Source organism: Camelus dromedarius, chromosome 1 (assembly GCF_036321535.1).
Source record: "Camelus dromedarius isolate mCamDro1 chromosome 1, mCamDro1.pat, whole genome shotgun sequence".
NCBI classification, from domain to species: domain Eukaryota; kingdom Metazoa; phylum Chordata; class Mammalia; order Artiodactyla; family Camelidae; genus Camelus; species Camelus dromedarius.
Genome location: NC_087436.1, coordinates 42,107,017 through 42,127,067, shown reverse-complemented (window position 1 = coordinate 42,127,067; position 20,051 = coordinate 42,107,017). Strand labels below are relative to the sequence as shown.

The following is a 20,051-nucleotide window of genomic DNA, read 5'->3' as shown; positions in this document are numbered from 1 at the left end:
CTGCTTGTGTTGCCAGAGTTAAATAGATTCACTCAGCGTTTGTACCTGTAATTTTTTTTTTCTTGCCTTTCCAAGTCCTAATCCTTGGCTCCTTTTTCTAGACTGTAATCCACTTTATAACTTTGTCCTCACACCTGTATTTAGAGTAGCCTCATGAATCACACACTGTCTGAAAACCACCGTGTTTAGACTTGGTGTGCCCCATATTCCCTGGAATGCACTTAGACTCCACTTGGGGAGGTGGGGGTTGGCATTTCTAGAAATGCAACATTACTTGGAGCCACAGAATATCACAGAAATAAACTTGTCAGAGATATTTGCAAATACACATAAAATCTGAATAAATATGACAAATTCCTTCAAAAACATTTATTGAGCATCTACAATGCATTCAGCATTAGTGAAGATGTCCTGGATCGAGCAATCAGAAGACCAATAATCTTTCTGCTCTCAGGCTGCTGATACTCCATTCTGTGTGTGGAGCACAGACAGTGAATGGTATGTATCACGTAATATGTCAAATTGCAATATGTGTTCTGTAGAAAAACAATGTAGAACAAGGAGACTATGATATGACTGGGGGCCCTGTTTTTACAGGGAACACACAAAGGTCACTCTGATTAGGTGTTCTTTGTGCAGAGGGCATTTCCATTCGGGTGGTCAGGACAAAGCGTTGACCAGGTAGGTTCCGCACAGTCCTGGAGGAGAGTAAGGGATGATCTCAAGCACAACGGTGAAAAGATCGGCTCATGTTTATCGAGTGCTTAGGACAGCTAGGTGTTTCTGTAAGGGCTTTATATCCAATAACTTTCTATGAGGAAGATACAAGTATTAGCCACCATTTATAGGCAGGAAAACTGAGCCAACAGAAAAGCCAAATCACTCGAATGACAACACAGAGGAAGGAGTGAAACTGGGATTTGTGACCCAAGGAGTCTGGCTCCGGGAATCTGGCTCTTAACCCTCATGTTACGTGCGAGGAATCACTGCAATCAGTTCCATAATTTCCTAGTGCTAAGACTGCAGACATTAAATGTGCCCCTTCATAGGAACACCTTTGAGGATGATATATTCCAGTTCTGATGAAGGCACCAGCAAACATTACCCATTTTACAGTCCCCTGCCTTTTCCTTCCAAAAGTAAACTAGTAAAATATTTCCAATTTAGATTCATTAGGGAAGAAGATGAAAAAAGTTACTGAAAGTATTTATTGTATAATTACTATATGCTGGGCAGCTGCATGACAAAGTCATTGTTCTCTCAAGGATTACAGTCCACTAAAAACAAAGCCAATTAAAAGTTACAAAACAATGTGGTGTTTTGGTGAATTTTGTAGCAGGGCAGGCCCAGGTGCAATGGAAACACGGAGCAGAGGGCCTCTGACTCTGAGCCCAGGGAAGCAGCGCAGTTTAAGCTGAGACATGAGGACTACATGGACTATTAGATACATGCTCAGTACATCACTCACTGGTGGCTTTAAGGAGGTATATGTAGATTGGGGTTAGCCAAATTATGACTACAGGCCAAATCTGGCCCCTGACCTTTTTTGGTAAATAAAGTTATATTGGAAAATAACCACGGATCATTTGTGTACATATGGCTACCTTCTCAATACAGTGTTAGACCTTAATGGTTGTATGACCTGCAAAATAGAAAATATTTACTCTGGTCGTTTATAGAACAATTTGCCCACCCTTGCTGCAGATGACCTACTTGATTTGCATTAAATTACTTACCATTAAAATGAATGTTTTTAAGGTGCATTTGTAAAGATTCGTCATTTGATTGAGTCACGTTTGGAATAATTTTAAATTGGTTTCTCAAAATAAAAATATTTGAAAAGAAGTTAAAAGGGCTGGAAACATTGGCCCAGCTTTTTACAAGGCAATTATGCACGTATTTGTGTGCCCCGCTTCAGATGAGGCACATGTCCTGCAATTCATCACAGTCCCTGTCACTCCTTATTTTTCTTACACCTGGCTTCCTTGCCATGCCTTTATATTATCTTCCTGGACTCTCTAGGAACTTGAGTTTTGATGCTTGGAAAGTGAATCTGAGACAAACTGTGTCTTTTTAAACAAAGATGGGTACAGACAATCAGTGGAAGTTCAAGGGTTAAAATACAGGCTATTGGCTGAGGTCTTGGCCCGTGAAAATGAAACTTCTTGTATATTTTAACAAAGTTGAACCCTCATCAGTTCTATTTTCTGTCTCAGAATTATAAAAACCAAGACTGGAGTTTCTTGTCAAGAACAAAGGACCCTTCATAGTTTAGTAGGAAGATGAGAGATATTTTACTGGACCTCAAATTTCATGGAAATAGGAGAATATTATGCCAGTGAAAGAACAAGATAGAACGTATGCAGGGACCTATCTAGACCCAGTGTAATCTGAATAAAACGTGAATGACTATTGCAGTTGTCGTGACTAGTATTTTGTTTGTAATTTTCAACACTGTCTATTATATTGTGTCCTCTATGTTTTCTTTTAGTTGTTTCAGAGAAAGAAGGGTAGAGAAGGGGCAAGAAGGTAGCATTTCTCTCTGTAATGGACCCAGAGAAAATGTCCAGCTGGGAGAAGGGTGGTTGCAGAGAAGAAGGAAGCAGCAGAGTGTGGGCGAATGAATGGGGTGTTTGAAGTCAGCACGGGGAGCTCATCACCCAGGAAGCTCTGCATGGTGTTCACAGGCAACAGTGAGAGTAAGATTTTGCTGATTTCATGCCTGAGCCGGGCTCCTTAGATTCTCTTTTGTGAAGGCAGAGAGGTCCAAGAGCATGGGCTGAGAGTTAAATGGTCCCAGCTGTGAAGATTATAGACCAGCAGGACATTGTGCTTATGTTTTGTGAAGCCAAATGCTTGGCATTTCAATTGTATCATCTGAAGTTTAGTGAAAAATTCAGTTCTTCCATCAAATATAACACAAGTTAATAGATAGTCTCTGAACTGTAGTTCCAAGTAGTAGATCAATAAACAAGTTGCCAGAATTTCTTTAGAGCCTGAAAGTATGAATTAGTTTTTGTTTGTTTGGAAAATGTAAATAACAGCTAATTGGGGAGGGAAGGGACAAATAAAAGATCCAACTTATATTTTATTCAATTCAAACTGGGCCTGTGGGTATATTTTTCAGAACTGCTCTCTTCCTTCTGACCTAGCTGAAGTGTTAGTACAGATTAACCTGGGAGCTTTCCAAGAAGATAGTCACTTTTCTTCGTCAAAGAACGTTTAAGATGCTCCATGATTCTTCCTGATTTCCTGCCTTTTTGTTTCCTTCTCCTTTTGTTCTATCTTATCTTTTTTTTCTTACTCATGTCTTTGTTTAAAAAAGTAGACACTGTTAAAGGGGGTAATTTGGCAAATGAGTTGATAGAGCAAAAAGTTCTTGAAAAAAGAAAGCTTCTTTGTTTTTTTCTCATCTTGTCGTTTATGTTAGGTTGAACCTTAAGAAAGTATAGATACTGAATGCTTTTGACCTAACAGAAAAAGGACAAATTCATAGGGTTCAACCTGTCCAAGTTTATCATGTGTCTCCTCTACCCAAGACATTTTCAATCACACCCCATTGCTGGCAATGTAAATTCAGTCTCCATAACCTGGGTATGCAAGAGGTTTCACAATCTGGGCACAGCATTTTCTACCACAAATTCCCTAGTCCAGTCAAATCAGCCCAACTCAAGACCCATTTCTTTTAGAAGCCTTCATAGCTCGATGTAGAAACCAATTATCTTCCCTTAACACATGGCCACGTGTGTACACACAGACTGTGGGGCACAATGTGTAATTAAACAAGAACTGAATTTTTGGTGTTGCAATACTCTGTAAAACGTTATTGTGATCCCAGAGTAAATTGAAAACTACTTATGAACAGAGCCTGTATTTTGAGCATTTTTCTATCTCTCCATCTATTCTAATATCTTAGAACCCAGTAGGTATTTGGCTACTATTTAAAAAAAAATGTAGATTTTTCAGTGACAGTTTGTTCAAGACTTTGAGAACTTTGCCCAAACTGTTACCCTCTGGGGAGTTGAAAAGTGTAGGAGCTATGATTTCTGAAGTTCCTCTCGCTAATTTATGCCTTTCTGTATAATTTAGTAGAAGATGATTTAAAGTTCCTGTCCTTGGTTAGGCTCTGGATTCCAGACTTAAAATTTAGTTGCTTATGTTCAATGACCTGATTAAGTTCAATAAAACTGTGGTCGAAAGTGTGAGAAGCAAATACGTATTCGAGAGCATCTCAGTCCGCGTTCCAGCAAAAGAATCCCTTTGTGTGAAATGTACAAACTGTCTAGAAGAAGAAAGTTACACCACACCTCACTCAAACCAAAAACCCAGGGAAAAGAGGCTGTGTGGGAAAGGTAATTTTAGGCAACCCACTGAAGGATTTTTCTGCACGTGACAGCAGCTCTGCTACGACAGGTGAGGGGCTGCCGCGCGGCGGCAGGGGCCGCTGTGGAGCGGCCAGAGGCCCCAGCGTGTGACTGGCAGGGGCTGTCTTTCGGCAGCTGGGAGCCCCAGGAGGCAGCAGCGGTGACCGCGTGGCTGGCAGGTAGATGGCCGTGCAGCTGGCAGGGGAGACTGTGAGGCAATAACCTGGCTGGGGCTGCTGTCAGCGATTCAAACCAGGCATCGACCCAGCTTAGAGTTCTCTGAGAAACCAAGAGTTGACACCACCTGATTCTAAAAATAGCCAGCCAGACCACATGAACTGGCAAAGTCCAACATTTCATGTCTGTGTAGAATGACCTTCTTCCCCATGAATACGCGTGACTGGCTCTTTTGTTGGTACCTGTTTTCTTCAAAGGAAATGCCAAGCAACAGCAGCGTGAAGATGTTTTGCATCAGTTGAGAGACTCTTCAATTCATCCCTGTAAATGCCTAATTAAATGTTAAGTCTTGACCAGAAATAAGTTAGGGAAGCATCGGTTCTTTTAACCAAGGTTTAGAACAGCAATGCTCCAAGGTAACTTTCAGTTTTATAAAAACATGTTGTAATCTAATATTAAAGAAAGGTCACCTTTGCTGGCAATCCATATTTGTGCTTCGCAATTGTTTTAATCCGAAGTACATCCAAATGAAAGAGCATTAGGACAGCCAAGGTTAGAACTGGGCTGCTCTGGAGAACAAACACACACACACACACACACACACACACACACACACCTCCTAAATATACCCAGTTGATTTACGAAATGATATTACGTGAAGAGGGAAGATTCGGAGCAGTAAGACTGTATCAAAGCTGATCAAAAAGCATAGCTTAAGAATTCATTGCCTTTACTGTGCTTGCTACTACATCCACAAGAAATTAATTTCTAGCATTTACTTGCAGCAATGTGGTATGGACTAGCAATCCTCATGTTGAAGGTTATGGCTTCTAAAGAAACTAGGACAGTCTGCAGGTTTTTAAGGAAATGAAAGCTGCTACTCTGAAGAACGGCATCAGTGCCTTTTTTGAAAGAATAATCTTCTCTTTCCTCATATCTCCGTTCTTTCATCATTTTCCCTAGATTTTTTCAATATCCTTGATGTCACCTCAGTTCTTTCACCAAAATTTCAACCTCTTTTTTGATAAGACTACTTAACCACATTTTCAACAGTAAGCAACTCCTGATATAGTGTAATGGTGAGAAACAAAGCTCTCAGTACCTGCATGTGATGGGTAGGAATGTCAGGGACATTCTGCAAAAGAGAGCCTCTTTATGGTTTCTGGCTCTGCTTGCAATTAGAGTCACTTTGGATCAGTCACCTGCTCGTGTTTCAGTTTGTTCCCCAGGAGAATGGAGGTTAATCTAATGTCACATCCCTTTACTATAGTCTTGAGGGACTGATAATATCTAAATTTGTAACTTGCAAATTGTTGTGAGGTCATTAAAACTAGAGACTTTATATAATTAAGTAGGCAACTTTTCACACTACCCAGTAAATTAGCTAGAAGCTTTTCACTGCTTTAAGCTTAGTCTAGCGTTTATATTAGTGTGTCAGTTACAACACTGAATGTATGAACTTACTTATTTTGGTTTATATATACCAATTCTTTGTCTGTGTACCTGAAAGAAGGATATTGCAAACAATGTGGAAATATTTACCAAATATTTACTGCTAATATTTCTGCTACACCATTTTATTTTCTTCTACATCTCAGGAAGTCCTAAGCAAGCTTACTATTGACTGTGACTTTGTAATATTACAGAATATATTTTTCCTTCTAACTGTAAAGATCACAGCTCCTCAACATTACTACCTTGGAGGAAAAAAAATTGCACTTTGAAACGAAGTTGTGATTATGAAACATTTCTTTGTGGTATCTTTTTAGGCAAACTGCAAAAAATATATCCATTGTTTATATTTTGATTACTTCATGAGTCTACTTTTTGTTTGTAATATAGGTAAAGCTGTTCTTATTTGAACCCAGGATCAAGATGACAAAAGGACATTCATGAGATATTCAGGACATCCATGACATGTGGTCAGGGAGTCCTGAACAGGAGACGAGTTTCACCTTCTTATCATCATGTGCCCCAGAGAATCCTTAACTTCATGTAACACATGCTTCTTCATTGACAAAATGGACCCAGTAATAGAAGGCCCATCACAGTGTATTTGTGAGGGTTCAACGTGTATTTATTTCATGGAAGGACTTGGCCCAGAACCTCACAAACAAGGCATAAGAAAGGACTGACCAGCAGCCCTGGGAGCTGCAGCCTTTTCCTCTCAGCTCATTCCTCGTTCCCATGTAACAGTACCTGGTTTGTCTCTTTAGGAAAGCCAGTTTCATTTTTCTCAGCTGAAGCAGACTGTTCTTCAGTATTTCTGGAAATAATAGTTTCTATGGAGGCAATTCTCTGAAAAATAAAATGAAAGTAAGTAAACCAACAAAAATCACAACAGATAGAACAAATTTATGGATAAAAATACAAGCTGTTACAACTGGTCTGCTTTGTTTTCCAGGATATTTGCACCTACATTTCCTAAAGATGACTTAGGCTATGTGGAAAAAAAAACCCCGAACATCTGTGAGGCAAATTATAAATTTCTTACTGATTGCTTTACAATTAAAAAGATTGTATATGTCCATGAATGACTGAAAAATTGTGCTGAACACTGGAATTTGACACATTGTAAAATGATTATAAATCAATAAAAAATTTAAAAAAAAATAAAAAGAAATTTTGTTGTGTATGTATTGTGTCCCAGCCCCTGAGCTGTGTGCTGGGCATTCAGTAGGAAACGCACTGTGCTATAGATGCTAGAGCCCGTCTCCTGCTGTCTGGCCGCTTGCAGTGAAGTGGTAAAAAAGATGTGAATCACATAATTATGAGTGTGACAAGGGTGGGGAAGGGGAAGGGAAAGGGCTAGGTAAGAGGGGAACAGAGTAAAGGAATTACCTAATCTGGCTTGGCCATAAATTCTCTCTGGAGTAGGGAATCTATTATTCCAACCCTAATAAAGAGCCCAATTGCATCAGAGGTGGTTAGCTTGCTTTACTAAAAAGGATTGCTGAGCCTCATCATCAAGAGTTATTTTTTTTTTAATTTACTAACATTATAAATAGAGACTACTTTTTTTTTTTTTTAACTTTGTTATCTACAATTTAATGTTAACCGTGATTTGGCGAACACTTGCTATTGGCTAATGATGTTGTAGGTGCTTTACAGGATTTTAACACAACTCTGTGAAGTTTTATTCCCATTTGGTCTATACAGAAACTGTGAGAGGTACAGAACTGAAGTAACGTTTCCAGTGGCACACAGGCAGGAAGGGGCGGAGCTGAGACGGGTGCCCAGGTCTGGTGTCTCCAATGCGGACAAGCTTCGCGATTCTCAGGGCAGTAGAGTGAGTGTTTTCATCAGCGAAGCTGGTATTTGCTATTCTTTAAAATATGTCCACACATCTTTAACACTGCATCTGATCAAGATTTGCTTAGAATAGGAATTTTTAGATACTAAGATGAAACCAATTGTTGAGTTGTCACTGAACTAAAAGATGAGAATGTACACTCCACAAGGAGGGATCGTGAACCTAAGTTCCTTGACCAGTGCCTGGCGCTGCAAAGCATCTGTTGAATTAAGAAAATGACAAGTGAGAAAAATAAGCCCAAAACAAAAGAATCACATTTATTATTGGGAAGGAGAGAAGATGCAACACTTACTTGCATTTGAGGTGGTTAACGTCTTTCAAATTCTTTTGAATCAAGTTAAGTTATCAGATTGCTTTAATTGGTGAAATTATGAATTTAGAAATTATTTAAAGCCCTGATAAAGGATTCTGAGGCCAATATCCTGATCAAAAATAATGGGAAGACAGGTAAGTTGCTTGCTATGTAGTGGAGTCGGTTCATTTTTTAGAGTAATATGGTGATGAAGTGGAAAGTTGTGTGTACAAGGATGAAATGACAATGATTTTAGGTTGGGGGATAGTTTTATGGGGATGGCTTCTTAATATTGAAATAGACTATTTTACATATCTGTTTCCCTACGTGAAAAAATCTGAGAGCCTGGACAGTTTTCCAAGAGTGTCAGAACAGCACATTTAACATGTAAAACGAATTAGAAATAAAATCACAGTTCAAAAAAACAAGATATTACCCTATTTTAAAGATATGATCCTACAGGATTGCTGTTTGTATTTATTCAGTCACTTAGCCACTCAAGAAATATTTAATAGAAAGAAAGACTGCTTTACTAGAACTGATTTTAAGCTTTGGTCATGAAGTTGAAGTTTGCTAAGCATGAAATGTTGAATCAGCACGACTGCCTTACCTTGGTAAAGGATTTCTATTTAAATGAAAATATTTCATGTGACTTGATCCCAAATCATTGATTTCACCCATGCCTTTTTTTTTTTTTTTAACATTTCAGTTATATGAGGTTAGGTAGAATAAGCCTATGATTTAAATCCTAGTTGTACATTAGTTTTACCTGGAGAACTTTAAAAAACTACTTGATGTCAGGTGCTACTCCAGAACAGGTGACTGAGACTTTCGGAAGGTAGGTCTGAGTACTGATATTTTTCAGTTTAAAAAGTCCCCCAAATGGTTCTACTCTGCAGCAGGGTTAGGAATCCTGAAACATTGCCCATTTGTGCTAAGTCAGGGGGAGTAGCGCCCCGCCAAGAGGAAGCATTTCATAACTTGATCTTGTATTCCATTAACGTAATTTTAATTCCTTCTAAATAATTTAAAGGCGAAAACCTAAGCAGCAAAAATATTTTCGTCTCAGATCTCATGCCGAATGAGGGAGGCTACGTATAACAGCTTTTCAGCTAGGACTTACAGAAATTAGCACTTGATCTGAGGAGATGTACACGTTACTTCTGAAAGCCTTATTGATGCCAAGCCTAGTGTGAGGAAGGAAGCCATGTTAATCATACGGTTTCAGGTCCATTAGAAACGCCATGGAGGGAGAGAAATTCCTTTTTGCCAAATGGAAAATGTCAAAAAATCAGCAGGGTAAAAAAGAATTGGATTTTCATGCTTCTCAGAAGGGGAAAAGAGAAGCAAAGTAGAAACAAAAAACATGATAGCTGATTCTACAAAGTCAGTCAGTTTAGTAAGTGTCCATTCTTAATTCAAAGATAGTACTCTGTTTAATAGATCATTTCTTTAGAATAAAGATATCCCCTTCTCCTGAATCATATCTTCTCTCTACCTACTGTTTCGAACTACAGATCTAGACTTGGTAAACCATGAATCTGTCCTTACCTGCTGGCTTAAATCTTTCAATTCAGATTCCGTCTGTTCTTTCCGGGTGTTAATTGTCTCTACATCCGTCTGCTCACTGGCATTGTTAAAAGATACTGTTAAAAGAAAAAGACAGACAGTGAGATCACTTTTGAAATGTTTTTCAGAACATGATGGATTTTCATCACTAGAGTATATGCAATACCATACTTATTATATAAATAAGTTACATACTTTAGTATAAACAATGTAATAAGGCTTAATAATTAATCATTTAGAATTATCCTGAGAATTTTGAATTTATAATTATAAATGCAAGCATACCTAATCAAATGGAATTGATGTTTTCTAGCAAAGTTGGTTATTAGAAAATGATTGTTAAAAGAACGATTATTTATTACCATCTTTGAGGAAAAAAATAATCAAGGTAAATTTATATCCCATATGAACTAATATGAATATACATAATGTGAATACACAATGATGCACCCAATAACACAATAACACTGAAATATCAGAAAACTCTAGCCATGGAAGGGTATTACATGGCATTTGGCTCCAATACCAAGGGCATGTTGGAGACTACAACCCATAATATGTGTGCTGAAAGATGGATCCCTCTCCCCCACTGACATTTCCCAGCTGCTCCGGGCCACTCCTCCTCTACTGCCTGTTTTCCTGAGCACCTACTAAACCACTTTTTGATTTTTGAAATCCTGCTTCCTTTCTCCTTCCTTTTATATATATATATAATAGTATGAAAACCAAATTGCAATGTTTAGCATCACACCATGGTGTCTAACAATATTGCATATACCATATTTAGCATAAAGTTTTATTTAAGTGGAAACATCTTCATGTTTTAAATACCAAGTTTCATTGCCTATGGAGATCTGGAGATAATAACTGATTTTATTTAAAATGAATTGTGGTTTCTAGTTTCAGATGCCCAGCTTTGAATCCTAGCTTGGCCACTTACTTATCTTCCTTGTCCTTAAGTTCATCTTCTGGAAGATTGGGACAGTAATAGTACCTGTTTATATGATTATTATGAGAATTAACTGAGTTTTAATATACATAAAACTCTTAGACTAGTGCCTGGCATAAAATAAGCATTGTTTAGCGGTATGCTATTACCAACATATTTGCTATTATCAATATTATTAGTATGTAGTAGTACTTTGTAATATGATTTCCAAAGAGATCAGTTCTTTTGACATTTAATAACAAAAGGAAAAAGAGTTAACTTAATTTCCTAAAGGCTTTACTTTAAGATCTAAAGAAATTAAGCACAGCACGGTGAAAAGGGAACATGCAATAGATAAACACATATAAAGAATATTCTATTGAATATTGAAAATACAAATTTGCTTCATACTGCATATTCTGAAGATACCTATCAGCATCATTCTGAGGGTCTGACTCTTGGGATGTGGTACATATAGCTCATTGACAGATAGTGTGTAGCACTGCCCACTAAAGAAGAAGGATGATCATTTGTGATGCACTGCCAGAAGTGTTTACAGAATAAAATTCATGAGAAGTAAATGAGAAGTATTGTCAGAGTTCTTCATTTACTGCACATAAGAGATTGAGCTTTGATGACATATCTGATAGTCAATATAGAAAGCTCCAGGTCATACTGAAATTCAAGATCTTTTTTATAATTTTAATTAAAATTCAAAGGAGTCTAGTGAATTAAACCATTAACCTTTCACCGCTAGAATTCAAGGGATCACATTTTAGGTTGATGTGAATAATGAGTTTGCTAGTCTCATCCAAATGTCCTTTCATATACCTCCCCATGCCAGGAACAGGATTATTAAATCATCAGGCACGTGGCAGTCTTCAAGGAAAGAAAAGTGGGAAACAGGGACTTCAGGTCAGGACTATCTTTGACCAACAATACTGCATGACAAATTTAGGGAAGTCTTTTCTTGATTTAATTCGTTGCTATCAGTAACTGATTTCTTTCTTTCTTTCTTTTAAATCTGGAAATGGTTAAAGGCCTGCCAAGAAGAGGGGAGAAGCAGACTTTTTTAAATTTAAGAAAACAGAAATTTGTTCAAAAAAATTTTTGCAGGGCTGTGATGTGGCTGATTACATCTGTGTTTGCATTTTGTGATTAAAAAATAACTCGGGGACTAGTGCTAATCACTGGGCAGATTATTATGGATGTCTGAATTTAACAGCCAAAGGGAAAGAGAAGGAAGGGAAAGAACTTGTGAGGGTTTGAGGAAGATTTCTTTACTGAGGTTGAAATATTCCCAGAGAGCACGTAAGAAATGACCTGAATTTAAAAAGCAGGGGGAATTATGGGGAAGATGAAGGCACTGAAATCAGGGAAACTTTGCTAGTGACTAGAAACGCTGAGGAGAAAGGAGAGAAGCTTTGAACCACCAATGCTGTATGACCAATACCTTCCTTTTCACGTGAGCAGAACTGAGATAGCTAAAGAGGAAATGACATGCTTTTTTTTTTTTTAATTGAAGTATAGTTGGTTTACAATGTTGTGCTAGTTTCTAGTTTACAGCATAGTGTTTCAGTTACATATATACCTATATATATTCCTGTCATATTCTTTTTCATTATAGGCATTATAAGATATGAATATACTTCTTTGTCCTGTATAGTAGGACCTTGTTGTTTATCTATTTTATATATACTAGTTAGTATCTGCAAATCCCAAACTCCCAGTTTATCCCTTTCCCCCTCTCCACCCATAACCATAGTTTGTTTTCTATGTCTGTGAGTCTGTTTCTGTTTTGTAAATAAGTTCATTTGTGTCATTTCTTTAGATTCTACGTGTAAGTGATATCTTATGGTATTTTTCTTTCTTTCTCTTTCTGGCTTATTTCACTTAGTATGACAATCTTCAGGTCCATCCATGTTGCTACAAATGGCATGAAAAAAAAAAAAAAAGAGGAAATGCAGCCGCCTTTCTTTTTCCAAAGAGTAAAGAGGATTTTTAATCATGAACATCTTTGAGGAAATCTGTTGGCAGCCCCCAAGAAAAACACCCAAGGCAGGTAATGACTGGTGTGTACAGTGAGTTTTTGTGGACGGGCTATTATGAGGAGGAAGGGGTGTTGTCTCCCCCATTAATTATTGTCTGCATGGCAGAGTATCTGGTGGAATTTTTGCAATGACCTTCTTCCTGCTGGTCTGGATTGGAACAAATACCACTGCCAGATCAATTGGCAAGGGATCTCTGAGGAAGTGTGGACTTCCGAGTAGAAAACTAGAAGGCTTGAAGATAGATTTGATTTTCCCTCTTAGAATGGAAGATTAAAACTTTACAGAAGAAAGAAAATTGGGAGTGAACAAAGGATTCCTGCGTAGAAACACAGGACTTGTTTTCCTTGACATGTTTTAGTCTATGAGAATGTATCCTTGACTTGGATTGAATTATTTGCTAAGGACAAAAAACAGTGACCCAGACATTGCTGATATAATCAGTAGGATTTTAATCTAAAAGTAGAAAGAGGGAAGGGAGAGAGAAAAAAAAAACCAAACAATTGTTTGATTGAATTAAAAAAAAAACTAGAGTGCATAGACTATGAGAACTAAATTTTATTGAGCACTAAATATACATTGTTAGTGCTCTGAGATTCTTCCATGCATTAGCTTGTTTAGTCATCTCCACTAACTTACTGGGTAAGGTTTTCTTTTTTCTTTTTCCCCTTTCTTTCTTTAAATCATCAGATGTAGATGAGGAAAATGGAGCCTGAAGAAATTTTTAAAAAACCTTGGTCAAGGTTGTATTGTTAGTAAAGATGTAAAATCAGCAGTGTAACTCCTGAGTTCATGGACTTGAATACTATTTTGTCTGTCTGGCTGAAATAATCACATCACAATAAGAAAGGCGATCACAGAGAAAGTGCCGAGTAATTTGGTGAAGGAAACATGAAGAGCGTCAGGAAACTTATTTATCCTCTCTCTAACGTGACCAAGCAGTAAACAAAATGAAAGTAAAATTTACACAGAGGTAAGACTTTCCAGCCAGATGGAGAAAATGGAGGATGGGTTTTAGGAAAAAATTTAAAAACCTGACAAAGGAAATATACAAGTTCCTGTAGTAATGGAATTTTCTTATCATGAGGATTCATCTGGAAGACAGATTATTTTAAAAGCATACTAGCTGATGTGTTTGTAACTGGTATATCGGCTTACCGAAGTGGAATAACAGAGTACTGTGAACTGAGCGGCTTAAACAGCAGAAATGTATTGCTCCATGGTTCTGGGGGCTCGAAGTCCAAGATCTGAGTGTTGGTGGGGTTGGCTCCTTCTGAGAGCTGTTTAGAAAATCTGTCCCTTGCCTCTCTCCTAGGTTTACTGACAATCTTTGGCATTATTTGCTTTGTAGATGAATTACCCTGATCTCTGCCTTCAAGTTCACATGGGGCTCTCCTTGGGTGTGTCTGTGTCTAAATTTTCCTTCTTTATAGGACACTGGGCATATTGAAAAAGAGACCCATTCTACTCTGTATGGCTTAACTAATTACATCAGCAATGACATTATTTTCCAACTAGGTCACATGCTGATATACGAGGGGTTAGAACTTCATTTTTGAATTTTTGTGGGGACACAATTCAACCCATAACAGGGACCTTGAATGACATTTTCATTTTTCAGAACACAGGACTATAATTAGGGCTAGCACTCTGGACCTAATGGTGACCATCAGATAATGATGGCTGGATATGTGGAAATGTTGGACACAGATGATGGTAACTAAAGCAGGGAACACCAGGCAGATAAAGTCACATGAGCAGCAGAAAGTGGAGAAATGTGGATAGTAATAGGTAAGAATAATGATATTTATGGAATCTCATCCTGGGACTTTAAAAGGAAAAGTAGTTTGGCAGGAATTGAGAACTCAAAAAACAAAAAAAATCCTGCTAATGAACGATTCCAACATGAATGAGTAAAAGTCGGGTGTGGAGGTGGGGGTGGGCAGGTGTAGTGACATTGCTCTTTCTAGAAAGAACACTTTCAAGAGCTCAGGTTTATATTTTAGAACTTTAACTAACACATACGTTCTAATTGACTTCGAGTGGAATTTGTCATGCACAAGACAGGGAAATTGGTTGACATGACCAAGAACTAATATTAAAAGTGCTGTAAACTTACATAGATTACAGCAGGAAATCTATAAGCCTGAATAAAATGTGACTTCAGAAAAATGTCAACAGTACCAAAGGGCTTTTTCCGGCATGTTAAAAGCAAGGAGAAGACAAAAGTAAGTATAAGCCGGCTGCTTGGGACAGATGGCATAATGTTAACAGACGACAGGGGAGAAACAGAGCTCCTTCACTTCACAGAGCTTTAGCTGCTTTGTCAAGGAAATGATCCCTCAGCTAGAGAGGGCAGAGCACAGGTCATCAGATGGGAATTGATCAGCAAGAGAGGTGAGATAATTTACAGAGTGGACCTGATGCTCCAGATGACCCAGACAGATTGGAGCCTCGGTTCTGAGGGAACTTGGGGAAGAGATGTCCACATGTCTGCTGCTAATACATTGTGAAGACTTGTGGAAAATGGAAGGATGCTAGAAAATTGGAGGCATAAAATAACATCCTGGTTTCCAATAAATAGAAGACAGAATAGATTACCTGTACTGCAGATTGGTGAGCCTGAAGCAATTCCAGAACAAGATCTACACAACTGCAGTTTTACAAACTTTGGTTGCCAGTGCCTTATGGTTCTTCATGCCATGGGGCTCTTACCAGAAATCATAAGGGTAACAGTGCAAGAGGGAGGGCAGTGGAGGGGGGGCAGTGAGGAAGATGAGGTACAGGGAGAGGCTAAGTACCTGCCCTGAGACCCCAATCAAAACATCAGGGCTCAGTGTAGTTTTGATTTGTGTTTCTCTGATAATTAGCAATATTTAGCATTTTTTCATGAGCCTATTGGCCATTTGTATGAATGGTCATCATTAAAAGGTCCACAAACAATAAATGCTGGAGAGGCTGTGGAGAAAAGGGAGCCCTCCTACACTGCTGGTGGGACTGTAGTTTGGTGCAGCCATTATGGAAAACTATGGAAATTCCTCAAAAAACTAAAAATAGACTTACTGTATCATCCAGCAATCCCACTCGTGGGCATATACCTGGAGGGAATGCTAATTTGAAAAGATACATGCACCCCAATGTTCTTAACAGCAGTATTTACAACAGCCAAGACATGGAAACAAACTAAATGTTCATTGATAGATGACTAGATAAAGAAGTTGTGGTATATTTATACAATAGAATACTACTCAGCCATAAAAAAAGAATAAAATAATGTCATTCGCAGCAACATGGATGGACCTGGAGATCATCAATCTAAGTGAAGTAAGCCAGAAAGAGAAAGAAAAATACCATATGATATCACTTATATGTGGCATCTAAAAAATAAAAAAGACAAATGAACTTATTTACAAAACAGAAACAGACTCACAGATATAGAAAACAAGTTTATGATTACTGGGAGGTGAGGGGAGGTGGGTATGAAGGGATAAATTAGGAGTTAAATATTTGCAGATACTAACTACTATATATAAAATAGATAAATAACAAGTTTATACTGTATAGCACAGGGAACTATATTCAATATTTTATAGTCCCCTATAGTGAAAAAGAATATGAAAATGAATATCTGTATATATATGTATGACTGAACTATTACACTGTATACCAGAAACTGACACAACATTGTACCTGACTGTACTTCAATTAAAAAAAAAACTTAAAAAAACCCATCAGGGCTTTGCTTTTCTTAGATAAGATCTTGGTTGGGATGAAGAGTTCTATCAGTTTTTTTTTTTTAATCATGAACAAGACCTCACACAAGGGACTAATAAGCTCTTGATTTGTGACACTTAGGGAGGACTACACTGAGCATCACAGCGAACTGAGTGAGGATCAATAATGAGAATTTTCCTCTCTGTTTTTTTTTTTTTTTTTTTTTTGGTTCTTACTTATTTCCTTCCTCCCCATTCCTCCCTCCCTCTTTCCCTCCCTCCTTTCTTTGTATCTTATTAGTTTTTAATCTCCTTTCTTCCTTCCCTCCTTTCCTTGCTTGTTAAGTTTACCAGAAATTTTCTAAACACAGAGAACCTGATTTTCTGCAAGACAGTGAAAATAACTTTTAATAGCGTTTTTGTGGATGAGAATGAGGGATGGCTTCTGGTGTAATTAGGTAAAATAGTGAGTAGTTGATTAATTAGACACAAAGGTTGGAAATTTTATGAGTTGTTAGCACAGAAAGATATCCAATGTGAAGGCTCAGAGCTCTATTCTCTTCATAGTGATACTTAACATTTTGAATGAATAATTTTATTTCAGTTAATAAGGCATGCTGATCAAATTGGCACATTACATGAGGCTGTGAGAAGTAACAAATTTATTCTTAGAGTTTTTCTTCTGAAGTGTTTCAGCGGGCTGGAAGGGGAATTAAACCCATCTAGGAGCCCAGCAGACCCAATGACCACACCAGCAGAGGACGTGGGGTCTGTCACCCACTGGGCAAGAGAAGGGGAAGCCTCAGCCCTGCCTCTAGAGAAGCACCCAAGTGAGGAAGCTGCAGGGGGACCATATGGGCACCTGAAGGTCATTCTCATGGCTGCACGAAAAAAACCAACCTCAGAAGCCATCTATGCCAAGAGAGACCGCAAGGTACCTGTACCAGCTGGAGGAGCAGATGAAACTGAAGAAATGACATTCTACCTACAATTATGCCGACGTGCACTCAACCATGAGCCATACTTCCATTCTGTCCTTGCTGCTCCCAGCTCCTGGCACAAGTCAAGCAGGAAAATTTAAAAAATGGAAACAGGTGGAGTAAGAGGGAAAGACTTTTGAGAATTGGAAGAAGATCAGAGAGGGACAGGTAAGCACTGGCTGAGAGATTAATACATTAATTAGGCTGAATATTCACCTAATAGTCAGCTTGTTTTGATTCATAAGTGATCATATCTGTAAGTAGTGAGATTAGTTACTGCCAAACAGAAAAAAAATCTATAGGGGAATTCAGTTTTGTTAAATATAAAATAAAATAATTCCCTTCATTCTCTCTCTGTCTCCAACTTATCTGATTTGATGCTGTCCCATTTCACAAGCAAAGCATTTTGAAGAGTACCTGACACTTCATAAATGCTCAATAGATGACAGTTTTCCAAATCGAAGTTTTGCTTTCTGGTATGGTGTGTAGGTCACACATGAAAAATTATACATTTATAGTCACTTTATGATGAAAATGAATAAACTAGGATATACCCAGAAAAGACTGTCCAAGATGATTTCTGTTATTCTTGTCCCAGGTATAGGGGAGTTAACACCCTCCAAAATGGCTCAATTTTACAACTAATGTGTACAAAGTAGATGCGGGGAAGGGGGCAAGGATGTGTTTCCCAGGACAGGATGACAGTCTATGGTGTATGGTGAATAAGGAGAGATCGATGCCAGATCTAAGCTTGTTGTGGGAGACTTGGAGGAATGGGTTTCCTGTTGTAAGTTGTTGTGAAGAGAGATTATTTTGGAATACTGCCTAGATGTGTAAAGGAAAAGATCCACGGTAGAAATAACCCCATGCAAATAGAAGAGCTGACTAGGACAGTGGATTTCACAGTGGCATGGGACAAGATGTGGCACTCTGCAGGCATGGGTTGAAAACTGAATTATTATTGTATATATCAGATTGTGTGCTAAGGTTATGTTATTACAGAGTCTGGTTGGGAAATTCAGAGTTACAAGAAAGATAAAATCTTATCCTCAAGTAATTTACAGTTCAGTAAATGAGGCATATTAACAAATAAACAAATAAATTGCTCTGCCATGAAAGGAACATGTTATGTGTACAGTATGGACACAAAAGAGAGAGAAGCAGGATCAGGAAAGATTCTCAAAAAAGAAAAAAAAAAGAGCAGATGCTTGAAATGAGTCTGAAAAGATGAATATATTTCTTCCAAACTGACCAGAGAAGCACCTTCCAGGTAGGAGGATCCCATGATGCTCCACACTGGGAGGCATATTGCAATGAAATAACCTGGCCAATGGCAAATGCCAGGAACTCAGTACTGCTGGACTAAAAGAAAGATTATCATGAGAAATAGAAATCAGAAAGATACAGAAGTCCTACATCATGAAGAACTAGTATGCTGGTCTGTTCTGCCATTTTCCCAGAGAGAGCAGAGAACCAGGAAAGATATTTAAGCTACAAAGTGGAAATTCACACTGGTTAGAAGATGAAGTAGAAGAAAAAAAGAGCAAAGACATACAGAGGTTGTTTTTGTTTTGTTTTGTTTTGTTTTGTTTTGTTTTGTTTTGTTTTGTTTTGTTGAGGCTGGTTCAGTGATCCCTGGAAGGACTGAAGAGGTCCTAAGGAAAGCAGTAGTGGGGGTGAGGGTGGAGGGGAAGCAGAATGAATAGATTTTGGTTATCTTCTGGTTTGGGGGTAGGAAGGAGAAGGTTAAATAAGTCTTGACTGGATCTCAGGTTTCTGCCAAGAATACTTACCAAGAACAGTAAAACAGAGTAGGAGACATTTCAGTAAATGAAGGTGAGGTCAGTTTTAGACATGCTGACTTTAAGGTGTCTGCGGTCATTCAAGTGGCAATGTCCTGTGGGCACTTGGCTATATAGATCTGGAGCTCAGAAAAGAATGGGTTAGTGGTTCAGTTTTCAAGCATATCAATGGCAGTTGAATCACTGGGTTAAGTGTTTAATGAGAAGTGTTCGTGTGCAATGAGAAGAACGAGTGCACACAGTTTTAGGTTATGTCAACATTAAACAGATTTCTGGAAGACCGACAGTCAGGAGAAGTGATTGGAAGAAATCCTCTGAGAGATAAAAGGAAAACGTATGCAATACATGTAGGAGAGGCGGAGGAATGAGTTTCCAGGAGACAGAAGTAGACAATACTGCAGCAGAGAAGTTGAAACAAGTTGAGGACTTAAACCTGTAGATTGAACTGACTGATTCAAAGAGTTGCCAAGGTAGAAATTATTTTGCAGTGGGTAAACCAGGAAAGCTGGGTGAGAAAATGAACACATTGAGCATAAATTATCAATTTAAGGAATGTGACTTTAAAGAGTTGCTATCACACTTCAGACACTGTAGAAAAGAAGTGATGGTGAGATCGGCTATAGCTGAATGTGAGTGTGGGAACAGGCCCTATTTTTCTCAGAAAAGTAGGAGGCCAGGGGGATGGGGCTGAGCAATGGGGCAGGTGGCTGGATGAGGGAGGCTGCTACCTGACAGCCCCACATGAATATATTTAAGGTACCATACGTTCAACCTATGGAAAAGCTAACTCATGATCACACTGAGAACCTTGATCTCTATTTTTAGCTCTAAATCTACAGAGTAAATATGTACTTTATGTGGGTAT

The 20,051-nt window shown here is 38.3% G+C and overlaps 1 protein-coding gene across 3 annotated transcripts in view; it reads right to left on the bottom strand.

Moving 5' to 3' along the window:
• LOC135319230 (uncharacterized) overlaps positions 1-20,051 on the bottom strand; it is a 61,705-nt gene that overhangs the window by 31,941 nt on the left and 9,713 nt on the right. For all 3 annotated transcript variants that reach the window (XM_064478670.1, XM_064478615.1, XM_064478639.1), the window contains 2 exons: positions 9,698-9,792; positions 6,741-6,839 (listed from right to left, as the gene is read on the bottom strand). In XM_064478670.1, the coding sequence (XP_064334740.1) occupies positions 6,741-6,839; positions 9,698-9,792 (194 nt within the window). The remainder of the gene's footprint in view (positions 1-6,740; positions 6,840-9,697; positions 9,793-20,051) is intronic.